Source organism: Sinocyclocheilus grahami, unplaced genomic scaffold (assembly GCF_001515645.1).
Source record: "Sinocyclocheilus grahami isolate Dianchi unplaced genomic scaffold, SAMN03320097.WGS_v1.1 scaffold972.1, whole genome shotgun sequence".
Classification (NCBI taxonomy): domain Eukaryota; kingdom Metazoa; phylum Chordata; class Actinopteri; order Cypriniformes; family Cyprinidae; genus Sinocyclocheilus; species Sinocyclocheilus grahami.
The window spans coordinates 732,061-748,654 of NW_015506151.1; the positions used below are offsets into that span (position 1 = coordinate 732,061).

The following is a 16,594-nucleotide window of genomic DNA, read 5'->3' on the forward strand; positions in this document are numbered from 1 at the left end:
TTTTTTTCACATTTTGTCTCTCATAGTTGAGGTATTCCTATGATGAAAATTACAGGCCTCTCTCATCTTTTTAAGTGGGAGAACTTGCACAATTGGTGGCTGACTAAATACTTTCTTGCCCCACTGTATATATGGACGCGCGTGCAGTTGCCGTACTGTATTAAAGCTTTAATCAGGATAAAACCGTATATTAAAAGCTAATATAAGCAGTAGCATTTACAAATAACAGCATATCTAAAAGTATGAGACAATGACAAACAAAAAACATAGGCCTATCATTAAAAGCCGTGCTTGCGCAGGTTTTGCACGATCCTCTTCAATAATATCCTCTGCTTCTCAATCGGGCTCAAACTGATAAGCGATATTAACAACGCTGTTGTTTACAATACAACCGGACCACATGCCGCTGAGGTGAGGGGCGGGACGATTAGACGCGCACTAGAGGCAGTTTAGCCAATCACAACACGCTAGGCTAGCTAACCAATCAGCTCATCGCCTATTTCTGAGGGTGGGGCTTCATAAAAACTGGAAAAGATCAGCCCCTTTCTCAGAGAAGGGACAGAGCGGTGTGGAATAAAGGTAAATTATGTGAAAAACTAAGCATTAACACATGTTAGACTGCACCCCATAAACACAATCAAACCTAGAAAAAAAAACAGTGAACCACTCCTTTAAATCCATCCCAAATTCGAAGATTTGATGATCTCTGGGAGGGTATTTTCAGAAAAGAATCGTGGTGGAAATTTGGTTCAGAAGTTGTAAATTTGAAGTGTCAGTGACGCTAGAGAAGAATTGATAAGAGACCTCAAAACTGCCACCAGAAATCTTCAGGAACATTCATTTTCTGAAGAAAAGAAAAGGGTGCAGTGAGAAGTGATGCTGTCAGATGGCTTTTGGAAGGTTCGTATCCCTCCGGAGGGAACCTGCAAATAGGACAGTCTAGCTTGTTTAAAGTGTGAAGCAGAGGCTCTTTAGAAAAGAGCGCTGAAAGATACCAAGAACTTTGTACATAACACCATGCAGCCAAATTACAATGAGACTGAATGCAGGCCAGATGGGGACAGAAGAAGCTAAAAAAAGGGAAGGAGAGGATGATGGAGGAGTGGTTGCCATGGAGGGTGCTGCAGTTAAAGAAAGTCACCATAAAAGGAGATGAATGTGTCGGTGTTTTTTGTGTGTGTGTGTGTGTCTGCGCATGCTTTAATAGAATTGATTGTTATCGTTTCCTATGTTTTACTTAGTGTCAGGCATACTTAGGGTTTTAAGTATTATGCCTCTTGAGGCATCATCTTTCTTTGGTTTCATTCATTCCTATTCATTTGATGTATTTGTTTATTTATAGGTTTATTATTTCTGTTGAGAATTTAGTGTAAGCCTTTGTTTATATTATCATCATTATAATTGTATTGTTATTATTTATATTATCAATGTAGCATTCACATTTTTTGCCATTAAAAAAAAGTTATTTATTTATTTGTGTTTATTTAAATAAACGAGAAAGTGAAATGTACAGTGATTGGGGGTCATTGTATTAACCTGAAATGGCTTATTTTTCACTAAAGACTGGTTCACTGTACATTTATCCTGATTGTTACATAACTAATTACCAATTAAGTAAATAAATAGGCATGAAATGTTGATTTTAGAGTTTTTGTTCTCTTGCTTGTAGATGAGCTTCGAGCTTCTTTTAAAATGGAAAACAATTGTCCTAATAAAAAGATGAACACTAAAACAATATTAATTTACAATATTAATATATTAGTTCGAATTTTAATAATATTATAATAAAATATAAGTTAGATTTTCTATGGACTAGTCAGCTATCATTTTTATCTACAGTGTAATTTATCTACCTCTATTTTAAAGGGGTCATATGATGTTGCTAAAAAGAACATTATTTTGTGTATTTGGTGTAATGAAATGTGTTTATGCGGTTTAAGGTTCAAAAAACATTATTTTCCACATAATGTATATTATTGTTTCTCCTCTATGCCCCACCTTTTTGAAATGCGTCGATTTTTACAAAGCTCATCGATCTGAAAAGCAAGGTGTACTCTAATTGGCCAGCTTTCCAGAGTGTTGTGATTGGCCGAATACCTCAAGCGTGTGACGGAAATGTTACGCCCCTTACCATACTGTGATGCCTTGTCCCGGCCGGAGCGACGAGACAAAACCAATAAAACCCATTATAAACGAGGCATTTGTTGCATCCAGTGGGGACATAATTACGAATTATAATGACTTGTACTGTCTTTTTACGCTTTGCTTTGCATCGTGCTGCGTCAACATAAAACCATGTCTGTGTTTGTGATCGGAAAAATGACAAACTACAAACGCTACTCTACACTGCTCAAAACTCGCGTTTGAATCGTCAGTGGCAAATCCTTTAAATATGAAAACGTACTTACCGTCTGTGAGTCAGAACAGCCGGCATTGTAGTCTACTCTTCCAGGATCAGGAAACAGTCCTCCATAAAATGTGCTGCACACAAATGAATATTTGGGTTGAAGTGTTCTGGAACAGTGTTGTAAATACAACTTAACCATTGATTTCTAGTCGTGTCCTCTTTTGGAAGACCAAACAAAGTAGTTTCGCTTTCACAACGAAACACACAGCGTCAACATGGTGGCGGTGGCAGCAACAATAAAGTTCCGCTGCCTTTCTTTGCATGAACAGTTGGGCAGCGTTATGCAAATCTTCCCACATCGTGACGTAGACATGTGGGGGTGTGTTAGAACGAGCTGCTTTAGGAGGGCGTGGATGAGTCTTAACTTTTATAAAGAATATCTCTTTGGGTTTGAGACTTTAGTCTTTGCAACTTTAGGGATCTTATCTAGCTATCCAGTGCGTTGTGATTGGCCGAATACCTCAAGCGTGTGACGTAAATGTTACGCCCCTTACCATACTGTGATGCCTTGTCCCGGCCGGAGCGACGAGACAAAACCAATAAAAAATGGCTTGAAAACTTGAAATCGCATCATATGACCCCTTTAAAAGGATAGTTCCAGTGTTATTTCAGTATTTATATAGTAATATAGTATTAGTTAATATTTTGAATTAGCTTTTATATTTATATTTTCAGTTTTCGTAATTTTGCACTTTTTATTACTTTTTTTTATTTTTTAGTAATGTTTTTAAATGATTCTATATTGTTTTGTTTTTTTTATCTTCAGTCATTTTAGCACTTCGACTTTTGTTTACTATTCCAAAGAGCCATGAAACTGCGTATTTTCAGATATTGTGTACTCCGTTTTTTTTTTATTAGGTTTAATCTTTTACTTGTACTTTCATAAGGAAACTTATAAAGATTGTCTAGTAATACAAATTGTGTTTTTATGTCTCATTCAGGGTCGTAAGCGGTCTGGCACCGATACATCGGGCGGTGTTTGGCTTAGTACCTCCAGCTCAAAGCTCAACCAAATGTACGGAGTCAAAGCCTGGGCCAGCTGGGTGAGAATGAAAACGGGAGAGAGCGAACAGGAGCAGCAGTCCCGTAAGTTCACACATATGGGTCAGAACATGAGTCGCTACCTCTCCGTCTGCTTCGTGACTCACGCAGCATGTGTCGTTAATAAAGGTCACTGTCACAGTTAGTGTGTGACATTACACTGACCCACCATGTGTCTTAGCAACTTTTTCTTCTCCCACTGTGTCTTATTCAGGCGGCCCCATGACTATGAAGGAGGATTTGTTGCAGTGCACTTCTGCGGATCTCAGTTATGGTCTGTGCCGTTTCATCAAGGAGGTCCGCAGGCCGAACGGCGAGCCTTATGAACCCGATAGCATCTACTACCTGTGCCTAGGCATTCAGCAGGTTTGACCTTAAAAATAAATCATTTGCTCCTAAATCCAGCTTGATCTGTTATTACATCGTAACTTCAGATAAATGTAATATGTAAATATTTTATTTTGATTTTTTTTTTTTGATGGATGTTGTATTATATGTTCTAATAAGCATTTTAAGTGACACATTCTGTCTCGACTCAATTTTTAGTGTCTGCTTGAAAATGAGCGTCTTGAAAATATCTTCACGGATTCACTCTATAGTCAGTTCATCAGTGACATCACCACACTGCTGAAGGACTGGGGAAATATGTTGCCACCTGGAGGTAACCGTCCTTTTCAAAATCATCTCATTTTTGTCACACGCTGAAAAAACATCATTGATTATCACATATAATATAGCCTATTAACAAAACCAAAGTCCAACAAAAATTAAGACTAACCTTTCAGCCCATTTGAACAGTGCAGTAAAAGAAATGGCAGTTCTAGACACATCATCCAAAAGCTTATATTTTATTGGTCAAAAATATTTTCCGCGTTAATAAGCACAAACCTTAACTTAGAAAGTGACGTGACGTGACATGTGGCCAAGTATGGTGACCCATACTCGGAATTAGTGCTCTGCATTTATCCCATCCAAAGTGCACACACACAGCAGTGAACACACACACACAGTGGGCAGCCATTTTTTTTGCTGTGGCGCCCGGGGAGCAGTTGGGGGTTCGGTGCCTTGCTCAAGGGCACCTCAGTCGTGGTATTGAAGGTGGGAGAGAGCGCTGTACATTCACTCCCCCCACCTACAATCCCTGCTGGTACAAGACTTGAACCCGCAACCTTTGGGTTACGAGTCCGACTCTCTAACCATTAGGCCATGACTTACTTCCATACTTACTTGTATGCACACCAGCATATAAGAGGCTAAATGTTTACATGTAAAGCTGATTAGCTTAATACCTTGAAATGTCATGCATTACTCCAAATAAAAATGTTTTAATTTACATTTTGGTAATTATATTGCTATGCATGGTTTGACATCATTTAAATTGAGACTAAATAGAATATTTTTACTTTCAAAAATTACTTGTTTTTAAATACAACTGAACCAGTGTATTTTAGTATCATTAAGATGTTATTTATTTTTTTATTTAATTGTATTTTTGTTTTCATTTTAATTTAGTAAATTTATTTTGTAATTTTATTGTTTTTTTTATTTCAGTTTTAGTTATTTTAGTCATCAAATTAAACTAAATTAAACATGTTTTCTTGGCAACAGGCTGAAATTAAATAAATGTAAGGTTTATAATGTTTATTTTATCTATAATAACCCTGAAATTGAACTGAAATTGACTAGTAAAAAATATAAAAACTATGACTAGTTAAAAATTGTGAAATTCTTCATTAAAAAAACACCTTTCCTACTTTTTTTAATTGATGAAAAGTGACAGTAAAGACATTTATAATGTTACAAAAGATTTCTATTTCAGATGATGCTGTGCTTTTGAACTTTATATTCATCAAAGAACCCTGAAAAAATGTATTAGTGTTTCCACAAAAATATTAATAGTTTTCAACATTGATGATAAGAAATGGTACTTGACCACCAAATCATCATATTAGAATGATTTCTGAAGGATCATGTGACACTGAAGACTGGAGTATTGGCTTCTGGAAATTCAGCTTTGACATCTCAGGAATACATTACATTTTAAAGCATATTAACATAGAAAACAGTTGTTTTAAATTGTAATAATATTTCTGTTTCTACTGAATTTTGATAGAATAAATGCAGCCTTGGTGAAAAACATTTTAAAAATCTACCCAACCCCAAACTTTATATTTATTATTTTTTTGTCACTGGTACAAGATTAAAAAAATTCACTCTTGTTGTGAATATGCTTTTAAGCCAATCACGACGTCTGTTTTTCTGTTTCTTCAGGATATATAGACTCACGGGTTGAGGAGGAGTACCTTTGGGAATGCAAGCAGTTGGGCGCTCTGTCTCCGATTGTTCTGCTAAACACGCTGCTGTTTTTTGGAGCCAAGCTGCTCAACCTCAAAACGGTTGAAGAGCATCGACGCCTTGCATTCTCCAATGTCTCCCACTGCTCGAAGACCATCAAAAATGGCATGACCGCTTACCTTTGCTTCAAACTACCTGGCAAGGAAGAGGAGAAGGACAAAAAAGGTGAGGGCTGTGCTGAAGATGCAATGGCCACATAGTGTCGAAATCTTTATAGAGCTTCTAATCACGTGAGCGTGCATCTGTGCTCATAATATTTTTTGATTTGTGTTAATTGAACATCAAGCACCAGCTGGTAAAAGGAGGAGAGAGGAAGAGACGGTGGAAGAGGAGTTTTTGGAGATGCCCGAAAATGTGGAGAACCCCTTACGCTGTCCTGTCAGACTCTACGAGTTCTATCTCTCAAAATGGTGAGTGTTATTTTAAAGGGATAGTTCACCTGAAAATGAAAGTTGTCATGATTCACTCACCATTATATAATTCCAAACTTGTATGTTTTCAATGGGAACATGTTCAGTGAAAGTGGATGATAATTTTTTTACTGTAAAGTCGTCCTTCCTCTGCTAAACAGTTCAACTTCTATCTCATTTTGTGTTTTACAGAAGATTGAAAATAACACTCATTTGATATTTTGGAGTGAACTATTAATTGTGTAGTTTATTACTCTCCTCCTCATATCACATTTTTGTGAATTTTTGAGACTGCATTCGAAATATGCAGATCCTTGAATGATGCAGCTTGAGTTTTGCTTCATTCAAATTGCTCTTGCTTGGAGGAAAAGAGCACTTTTTCTTATGCTCTCAGTAGCAAGGCTTTATAATGTTCATTCTCTTGTATATCCACAGCTCAAACTCTGTGAAGCAGCGTCCAGATCTTTTCTACCTGCAGCCCGAGGCCTCTTGCCACCCCAGCAGCCCTGTGTGGTACTCAGCCCAGCCACTGGAGAGCATCATGATGGAGAGCATGCTCACACGTATCCTAGCTATACGGGACATTCACCTGGACTCTAAACATCAGCAAAAGGACCTGGACTCATCAGATGAAGAAAGCTCTTAATGAAAACCTACAAACTTTGATACCTTGCTTTAAAAAAGAGCTAAAAAAAAAAAAAAACATGAGACATTTAATGGCATCTACATATTACTTTTATTCAGACGGGAATGGAATACAAACAGAAATGAACGAAACTGAAACTGTGCACAAGCTCAACAGACATTCCTCAAGTCATTTATTCTATCATGAATGTTACAGAAAATGAAATTTGAAGGGGAATTGTTTGGTTTTTAGTCACAGTAGATATTGTTTCTCAGTATTTAGTATTATTTAGTGAAAGCTTTTTAAGTTTAAACATTCATCATGTCATTGTTGGTAACCTTTGAAAATATATATGAATTCTCATATGTATGACTGGTTTGCTTCTGGTACAATTTATAAGGGTTGCCCCTGATTTTAACCTGCTTTTTTTCACAATGGGTATTTTTTACACTTATTGACATGTAAAGGATCATTCACACTAAAAACAATTCGCAGCCACAAAACAGTATTAGTGATTTGAGCAACAGTTGGCGATACAAATTTATAATAACACTCCGCTATGAGAGGACAGACAATAAAGATAGAAATCCCATTGCATTTTAATGGACAAAAATTTGCATATTCCCATGTGTATAAAATGCACGGAAGAAAAAGACCATTTTGAATGTTAGTATCTGCTGAAATGAACTTTTTCTAGACCACAGACATACAAGTGGCCTCAAAGCTAATAGATGTCCTAAAAGCTCCAATTGTGATTTCACTGGGTCTTTAAGAAATAGATATTTAAAAAAGTACTTTTTCTGGCAATCAAGACCTTGCTTGGTTTCTGTAATTAGATGTCTCGCTTCTAGAAAAGATGTTAATGCAACATTTATGAGTGTGATGTATTTATGGATTCAAAGTGTCCTGTCTCAGTCAATAGAGGGCAGTCCTGCTTTGTTGGTTCAAGTGACAGGACTTTGACAGGGCAACAATAGGGAATCAAATAAGCAATGTTTAGCCACATGATTATGCTGATATTTGCACAGATAGATGCAGCGCCAGCCTACGATGTAAAGCCAATTGTCATTCGCTACCATGGTAACAGAGACAAGAGCTGTTGCTTGTGCTTCGCACTGGATTCTGAATGTGCTGCTGCTGTTGAAAATCATGCAATTCAGATATGAAAAGCACTTATACATATATATGCATTAGCCTTTAGTGATGCAATTATTGTCTAACTTAACCTGAACGTCCCACATCAGGACCTTTAATTTAGCCTCCAACTGACTTTCAGCATTGCCTGGCTAACATAAGGGGAGCAATATATAAGTGAGGCAGCTGAAGTATTTATATGTACAGTTGTTAAAGGGCAAATGCTGTTTGCCTGATCACTATATCTTCTACCAATTGTTCGTAAATGTACAGTTGGTCATGGCGTATCTCGGGGACAGATCACGTTTATATTGCCTGTTCAAAAAGAGTGTGGGCGTGCTCCGGGCAGATGAGGTGTGATTCAAGAGGGTTCGAGAATGAGAGGAGTGTGTGGGAGAGAGAAGTACAACAAAGACAGACAATCTGGCAGTGCATGACTGAATCGTTGTTTGAAAAACGTACAATGTCAAACTTTACATTTTTAAAAGCCATGCTGTTGCATAATTTGTGTTAACCATTTAATTTAGATGTACACCGATAAGACAAGGATATTGGCAAATGCAGATAACATCTGATGAAAATCTAAGCCATCTTATTAGAGGTCAAACCAAATTGAGATAAAAGTGACTGAAAGGAAATTAAATGAGCGAGGCAAAAAAAGTCCTAAGCTCCTGATAAGTGCTAAAGCCCTGAAGCATCCTCAGAACTCAGGGGAGGGAGCAGAGAGAGTGATAGTGAGGCAGTAAGAGAGAGGAGGGAGAGAAAGAGCTGCCGTTGGTGTTGAAAAAGAGGCTATTTATCAAACCAAATGTGTTTCTGTGTGACGAAGGACAAGACTCTGAGAGCTGAAAGATAATGCTGAAATACAGACTGGATGCCTGGATTCCTGTACACTTTTCACACCTGGACCACCAGCGCATAAGGGACTTGGACCAACCATCTGTCATCCAGCGATGCTATGATTGCTAGAGTTACGTCAGTGATTAACAACATGAAGAGAAGCAATGCAAAGAGACCATGGCGAAGTGTTATGCCACATTTGAATGAGGAAGGGAAGTGAGTTTTTGCTCTAATACTGTGCATTTTTGAAGTGTAAAGATGCTGCCTCAGGAGAATGGGAGCTCTAAATTTGGAACATAACTGCTTATATCTGGCTAAACAGAGCGGATAGACAGACATATAGCTTCATTATGTCAGTTTATGAATGAAAAGCTACTCTGTTTACATGAAAATGTAATGCTAACAGACTCACAAAGTTGCTTCCTTCCCGCTTGATGTTGCCGTCAAACTATTCATTTAAGGGAAGCATGTTTTATTTTTTGAATTTTTATTTCTATTTTCAGTGGAGATACTGAAGCCATTTCTTGGCTACTTGCCGTCACCAGAAAACCAGTAAGTTTCATAAAGTATTTTAAGTTTTTGATTAAAAAATGTCTGTCTCCAATAATTGCTAAGAAGACCTGGTACACATGCTCTGGCAACGTCATGCTATAGACTTCTGAAGGATTATATTGGAGGTTGTGTAGGAGGCCATCGTCAAGAAGTGACACAATGGGAAAGCCATTAAGTCGTCCCGGCTGCTTACGGCAGAGCCCTTGTTGTTCGAAAAAAGGGGATGACAGAGAGGGCTACAATGAAGATGGGTATATCCCTCAACGCTCCATTTATGACACAATGTGCATCAATGAACAGATCGACCACAGTTCGGCACACAGCACTCTGGGTTCAAGAAGGGGTCGAGAAAATGACTTCTCCAGTAATGGTTCCCTGGGAGCAGGTGGCGACATGTTTGACACAAGGTCTTCTGTGCTAGGCAGCAGTGGCAAAAAACTGGATGAGAGGTTCATTTTTGATTCTCTGAAATTAGCAAATGATGAACTGAGCAAGTCACCAAGAGGGTTTGTGAGGTCAGCGTCCCCCAGTGTATCCTGCAGCTCGGCTCCAAGCGGATCCATGAACAAGCGGCATCACCAGGACAGTGGCAAGAAGGACAACCTCTGCCGCCACTCCTGGAAGGTTTTGTCTCCACCAAAGTTCCCAGAAACATTTGAACACTCCCCAGGAGAAAAGACCTACTTAAACCCAGGAGTTGCCTTCTTTCCAAACAGCTTCAACTCCCCACAGATTTCACCCTTCTCTGGATCCCCTTTTTCCACTGGTACACATACACCTTCTGTGTTCTTCTCTCCCTCTCCATTGCCTTTCCATCAGCAGTTCAACAGGCCGTCTTTACCCACCCAAACGTCTTTACCAAGACCACCTCTGTCAGAGTTATCTGTAAGTGCCCTGATGTGTGGTCAAGAAGATCAAGACAAACTAGAGATTGGCCAAGTTATGAGGAACAATGGGGGCATGGCAAAAGATAATCTGTTTCTGACTTTTAAACCCCAGAACACTGAACCTGAGAAAGAACCGCCACCAACCACCCCAGAACCTGAAGCAGACACTACGCCACTTCTGCGCTCCCAAACATCAAAAAGACCTGCTGTCTCCCCTACACCGATGGAGTCCACCTGGCCCCGGCGACTGATTGGAAGGAGGAGGACAGTAAGACAAGGTGGTGCAGTACATAACCTCCCAATTCTTCCCCCACTACCCTCTCTGCTAATCCGGAGTGTCTCTGACAAAAAGACCATTCCTCGTCTTTCACCGTTCCCCGAGCACCAAGGAAATGGGGATGGGCAGCTCGGCAAGTCTACATTAACAAGAGATTTGAAGGATTGCTCTCTACAGGAATGGAAGCTCTTGCGGGATCAAGAAGAATGTAAAGCTGAAGCATCCAAATTTGAGAGTGTGATTCAGGAAGCTTTAGAAGAAGAGAGCAAAATGGTGTTCATACAGGAGAGCGTTGAGCCAGGCATTGATGAAAATACCACTCCAGAATGTGAGGAAGAGAACTGGGAAGCTGTGTTAGAGATGGTTAATTCACTTTGGGATGAGACATGGAATGAAGATTTGCAAAATATTGGCTCTCTAAGGCGCTGGCCTCTTTTACATCCTCCATCTGGGTTTGGTGGCTCACAAGCTCCATCAGGTACAAGCTCAGAACTGGGTGCTGAAGATATGTTGGAGATTGAGAGAATGAACCAAAAAGTTGTGGAAAGCCAAGATGACGACGAACCACAATTTCAGTATAATTTACAAACATGTGAAGGTGAATGTAATGTTATTGTGACTCAGCCAGGGAGCCTTAAACTTGCTCATGAAAAGATCCCAACCAGTTTAGATCTTGCCACCATTGACGCCCAAACGGGAAACAAATATGGCCATAGCGAGTCACCAGATTCCAACCTGACGCTAGACTCAGATTCGAGTGGTGTCTACATGTCAAATCCCAGCCAAACCAGTAGAGAGGACATCACTTCTGATAATGACAGAGCTATGTCAGATCTTGGAAGCATCACATCTCTTAATCAAGGGATAGAGGGAAAAGTCAATGTCAGAAAGACTGAGACATACTCTTCAATGCCAAAAGCAAATAAATTAGCAACTTTTAACAAAAAAGATCCCGCTGGGCTGAGAGCTAATAGCATAGAGCTAAGAAGGCAAGCATTTTGTAAAGAGATTACAACTAAAGCTACAGAAATAAAAGCACGCTTGAAACCTGTGGACACAGGATCTCAAATCCAAGAGATTCATAACACTGTGAACACATCAAAGACTGATGTGCCTTTACCGCTGTCCCCTTCCAAACATGAAGCTAAAGAAACGTTATTAGTCAAGAGCGATGCAGATTCATTTGTTGCCACAGATAGTTTTATCTACCTGGCAGTGTCAGTGCTGCCCCCAACCACACAGGAAAACGTGACCAAACCTGCACTGGAGGAGCCTTTGCCTCCGACTTCCTTTGCCAAACCTTGCCCTTACCCTGATGAATGTGATTTCCTCTCTACAGATAGTTTTGTTTACCTGGCTGCTCCTGACTGCCACCTGCTGGTAACAGAGGGACATTCGGTATATGACTACAAAGATTCTGAATCAGAGGACAGCAGTTCTAAGGCAGACTTTGTTCTGGCCTCGGCTGTAGGAGGAGATAGCGACTGGGACTCAGACCTGACTGATTCTGAAGCCGAGCCAAACTCTTCCAAGCCTGCGTGGGACTACTGGGAGGAGCTAGAGCAGGGGGTGCTGCCGGAGCTATTCGGCGAGGACCAATCGGATGCAGACAAACTGCTCCATGGCAACCAAGCTCAGCAGATTTCCTGCCAGCCTGGGGAGTTGGCTGCTATTGCTGTACAGGAGAGAGCTGAGTTGGAAGAGGTGTCCTCACAGTACACACAGGGGGCAGAGACACACACTGAGGTGAAGCCTGTATCTTAACTCTTATTACTGCACTGGCAAACCTATTATATTAGAGCCCATTTAAGAATTCTAAACATCATAAACAGGTATTTTAGTTTTTGTTTTCCTTTCTTTCTCATTATTTAATAATGTACATGTTATGACTCCAGCATCTATCAGTATTCACAATACAATTTGGATGTGTTCTTGATAGCAGTTTTGTTGAAGCACAGTTTAAGTCTCTCTTTTAAGCTACATTTCTGTTTTAAAGTTTATGTCATGGTGGACAGCTTTATGGATTTATTGAGTTGTTATTGATTTCAATGTTATGTTGACCAGTAAGTATTTAAGTTAACTGATATGTCTGGCTATTAATAGGTGATTGTGGATGCAATATGACTATCAGAGATCAAGCATAGGAGCTTAAAATCTATTGCACACTAATTTTATGTCAATAATAGATAATCTATTTGCTATATGCTGTGTGCTCTGTATAACAATAAGTGCTATATGTTACTGGGGTAAATTTTAAAGAACTGAGTGTGATAATGTGCTGAATGATGAATAGCAAATAGGCTGAAATTTTGACCATCAATAAAGGAGCACAGTTTATAGCACAAATAATGCTTAATATTCAGTAGTATTTAAGTTAACTGATATGTCTGGCTATTAATAGGTGATTGTGGATGCAATATGACTATCAGAGATCAAGCATAGGAGCTTAAAATCTATTGCACACTAATTTTATGTCAATAATAGATAATCTATTTGCTATATGCTGTGTGCTCTGTATAACAATAAGTGCTATATGTTACTGGGGTAAATTTTAAAGAACTGAGTGTGATAATGTGCTGAATGATGAATAGCAAATAGGCTGATGTAGAAATTTTGACCATCAATAAAGGAGCACAGTTTATAGCACAAATAATGCTTAATATTCAGTAAATATGTGTGCTTAACTCAGTTGTCATGGTGGACAGCTTTATGGATTTATTAAGTTGTTATTGATTTCAATGTTATGTTGACCAGTAAGTATTTAAGTTAACTGATATGTCTGGCTATTAATAGGTGATTGTGGATGCAATATGACTATCAGAGATCAAGCATAGGAGCTTAAAATCTATTGCACACTAATTTTATGTCAATAATAGATAATCTATTTGCTATATGCTGTGTGCTCTGTATAACAATAAGTGCTATATGTTACTGGGGTAAATTTTAAAGAACTGAGTGTGATAATGTGCTGAATGATGAATAGCAAATAGGCTGAAATTTTGACCATCAATAAAGGAGCACAGTTTATAGCACAAATAATGCTTAATATTCAGTAAAATATGTGTGCTTAACTCAGTCTATAAAGTTTAAATTCAGCACAGGGAGAGTTGTTTCACCTGTTAACACATTGCAAAGGACATGTGTTCTGCCTGAGTTGTCAATAAATCAAATGTGGAGGATCAAAGTCTTCATTTTGTCACTTAATTTATTTTTATTCTTAGCTGTTTACTTAGCATGCTTTTGGATAGCCTTCTCAGGCTCCACCCACCTTCAGCCTCCTTTCCATTGCTCCATCTGTCTCATGGCCTATATATATATATGATTTCTCATGTGAATTATTTGGGATCAGAGTGAAGGAGCCTGAAATTCTGGTGGTGTTGTAGGGGCCAAATGGGCTATTTTTAGTTAAATTAATTAGTTCAGTGAAAATGAGGCCAAACCGAATGCATTGTGTGCCAAGATAATGCATAAGTGGGTCGAGTGTCAGCGAATGCACTATATGTCTATGCTGCTGGGGTGCATGGGATTTTGCTGCCGCCCACCGTTGTTCCTCAGTAACCTACATTATGCTAGTTTTGTTCCATTTGTAATGCATAATATCACAACATCACTGTTGTTCCTGGGTCCAATCTGAATCTTTTGGCCTCGATTGAATATTCTGCAGCAGCACATGACATAAATTCCCAGCACTATGATGTCTCTATTATGTGTTTTAAAACAGTTTCAAAATGGATTTGAGAATTCTTAACAAGTTTGGGCAAAATCATAATTTAAAGCTGCAGTCCGTAACTTTTTTTGATTAAAAATTATCCGAAATCAATATTTGAGCAAGTACATAACCAGCCAGTGTTCAAAACTATCGCCTTACTTCAGCCCAATTCACAACAGTTATCTTATAATAAAGTTTTCTATTTTGAGTGGTACGTGTAGGTTTTCACGGGAAATTCGAGCATGGCACTGCGTCAGTACGTCACGTTGGTAAACATAAAGAAGTTGTCCCGGCTACTAGGCTATCGCATGTGAGGATACTGCAGGTGGCCAATCGTTTATAGCCTTTTCTCACAGCAGCCAGAATAATTAAATTTATCATTTTGATGGCGGATTGTAATCCATAAAGTATTATGTGTTTATGAAACACATGTGAATGAAATTAAATTCTATTTGAGTTATAAATGTGCTTCTGATTACACATAGCCTGGGATTACAAAGATTTGTATTTTAAAGAAAACCAGTTCGAAGGGAGCATAATTTGCCTTTTGGGTTAAAAGAATTTCTTAATATGAAATTCAAAGAGTATGACAATTAGATTAGACTGTACAGAAATTGAAATCTACACGTTAATACACACTATACTCATAGTCACTAATGCTGATGTTGTTAACATTAATAATCTGAGAATAAAGTATAACAATAATAATAATTTGAATGGTTTGATGTGATATGAGCTAACCGATCCTTAGATTTAATCACCATTGGTAGCGAGAGTAGCATTGCTTTTTTCCTCAGTTGGTCAGAACAAACGTGGCAGACTTGTTACTTACTTGTTCAGATGGCAATATACAGTGAAAATTCTTATTTGGGTCATATTCCAAGGCTTAGGCTAGAATCTGTGATTGCGAAGTACAGTAAATATCCACACTTGTGCGGTGACTGACTGCCACACATACTTTTCAGAACATTAGATTCATCCGCACTGGAGCCGTGCTGCCGCACAACCCACACAAGCTAGATAATTCCGCACACAGCTACAATTCCAGGTTTTCAAACAGAGATGGCGACAAAGAGGCAAAACTTACAGACTGCAGCTTTAAGAACTCTCCCTTTCAATTCATGAGTATGGAATAGTATGGAACGATATTCCGGACAATTAGCATTTCATACTACTCTATGTTATATATATCTATATATTTATATATGGCAGAAAAAGCATGCTAATAGTATACTAATGTGCTGTATAGCCATAATATTTGAAATAAATTGGCCCCACCCCTCAGAATATTGAATTGGAAAGATGGGAAGAGAAAATCAACATGTTGTTACAGTTATACAACAACAAAAAGGGCAAGAACAGAAAGATGGTCTACTCTAAGCTGCTTGTAACTTGTAAGCTGCTTTATGTTGTTTGGTTCCATCTTGAAGATTTGGGGGTAAACTAAAGCATTCTTGGAAATGACATGTTCTTTTACCATGTTTAATGGACCAAATTATATATTGTTTATAGAATTTATGTTGTATAATTTATTTAGTTTTTGGACACTACTGCTCAAATGTTTGGGGTTGGTAAGATTCTTTTAAATATTTTTGATCAATATTACAGTAAAATAAATAATAATAATAATAATAATAATAATAATAATAATAAATATTATTACAATTTAAAATAACTATTTCCTATTATAATATTTTTTAAATGTAATTTATTCTTGTGATGGCAAAGCTGAATTTTCAGCAGCCATTACTCCAGTCTTCAGCGTCACATGATCCTTCAGATATAATTTTTATATGCTGATTTGGTACTTAAGCAGAATTTCTTATTACTATCAATGTTGAAAACAACTATGCTGCTTAATATTTGTTTTAAGCATGATACATATTTTTCAGGATTATTTTTATGAATATAAAGTTCAAAAGAATGCATTTATTTGAAATAATTATATTTGCAATAATGTAAAAGTCATCGATTTAATCAATTTAAGGCATCTTTGCTGATTAAAAAAGAAATATGTTCATTTAGTTTCCAAAAAATACATACAGATTTCTCTGAGAAATATTGGATAAATTATGACATTTTTTAATAATTATTCATATCTAATGTTTCTGGAAATATCCCATATGTACTGTTAAAAAACCCTTAACTTAATGCTATTTCCTTAAACTAAAATTACACATACAGTTCTGTTTCTGTTTGCTACCTTAATCCAAATTCAATTCAAATTTGAGAATTGAATATGAAACATTCTCAATAGAATTCTGAATGGCGCATAACACTAAAACATCATTTAGCAGTAGAGAAGCAATATGGCGAAATGTGTATGAGTCTGTGATGGTATTTCTAAATGTGTGTGT

At 37.9% G+C, this 16,594-nt stretch overlaps 2 protein-coding genes across 3 annotated transcripts in view; both read left to right on the forward strand.

The window, feature by feature from the left end:
• The window catches only part of LOC107564959 (zinc finger MYM-type protein 4-like), a 42,166-nt gene extending 35,250 nt beyond the window's left edge, over positions 1–6,916 (forward strand). For both annotated transcript variants that reach the window (XM_016250138.1, XM_016250139.1), the window contains exons 24-29: positions 3,349–3,493; positions 3,663–3,814; positions 3,995–4,109; positions 5,720–5,968; positions 6,090–6,213; positions 6,649–6,916. In XM_016250138.1, the coding sequence (XP_016105624.1) occupies positions 3,349–3,493; positions 3,663–3,814; positions 3,995–4,109; positions 5,720–5,968; positions 6,090–6,213; positions 6,649–6,859 (996 nt within the window). In that variant the 3' untranslated portion in view covers positions 6,860–6,916. The remainder of the gene's footprint in view (positions 1–3,348; positions 3,494–3,662; positions 3,815–3,994; positions 4,110–5,719; positions 5,969–6,089; positions 6,214–6,648) is intronic.
• LOC107564960 (uncharacterized) overlaps positions 1–12,827 on the forward strand; it is a 16,911-nt gene extending 4,084 nt beyond the window's left edge. Inside the window, exons 2-3 of the mRNA XM_016250140.1 lie at positions 754–755; positions 9,144–12,827. Of these exons, the coding sequence (XP_016105626.1) occupies positions 9,524–12,292 (2,769 nt within the window). The 5' untranslated portion in view covers positions 754–755; positions 9,144–9,523 and the 3' untranslated portion in view covers positions 12,293–12,827. The remainder of the gene's footprint in view (positions 1–753; positions 756–9,143) is intronic.
• Positions 12,828–16,594: the final 3,767 nt, after the last annotated feature.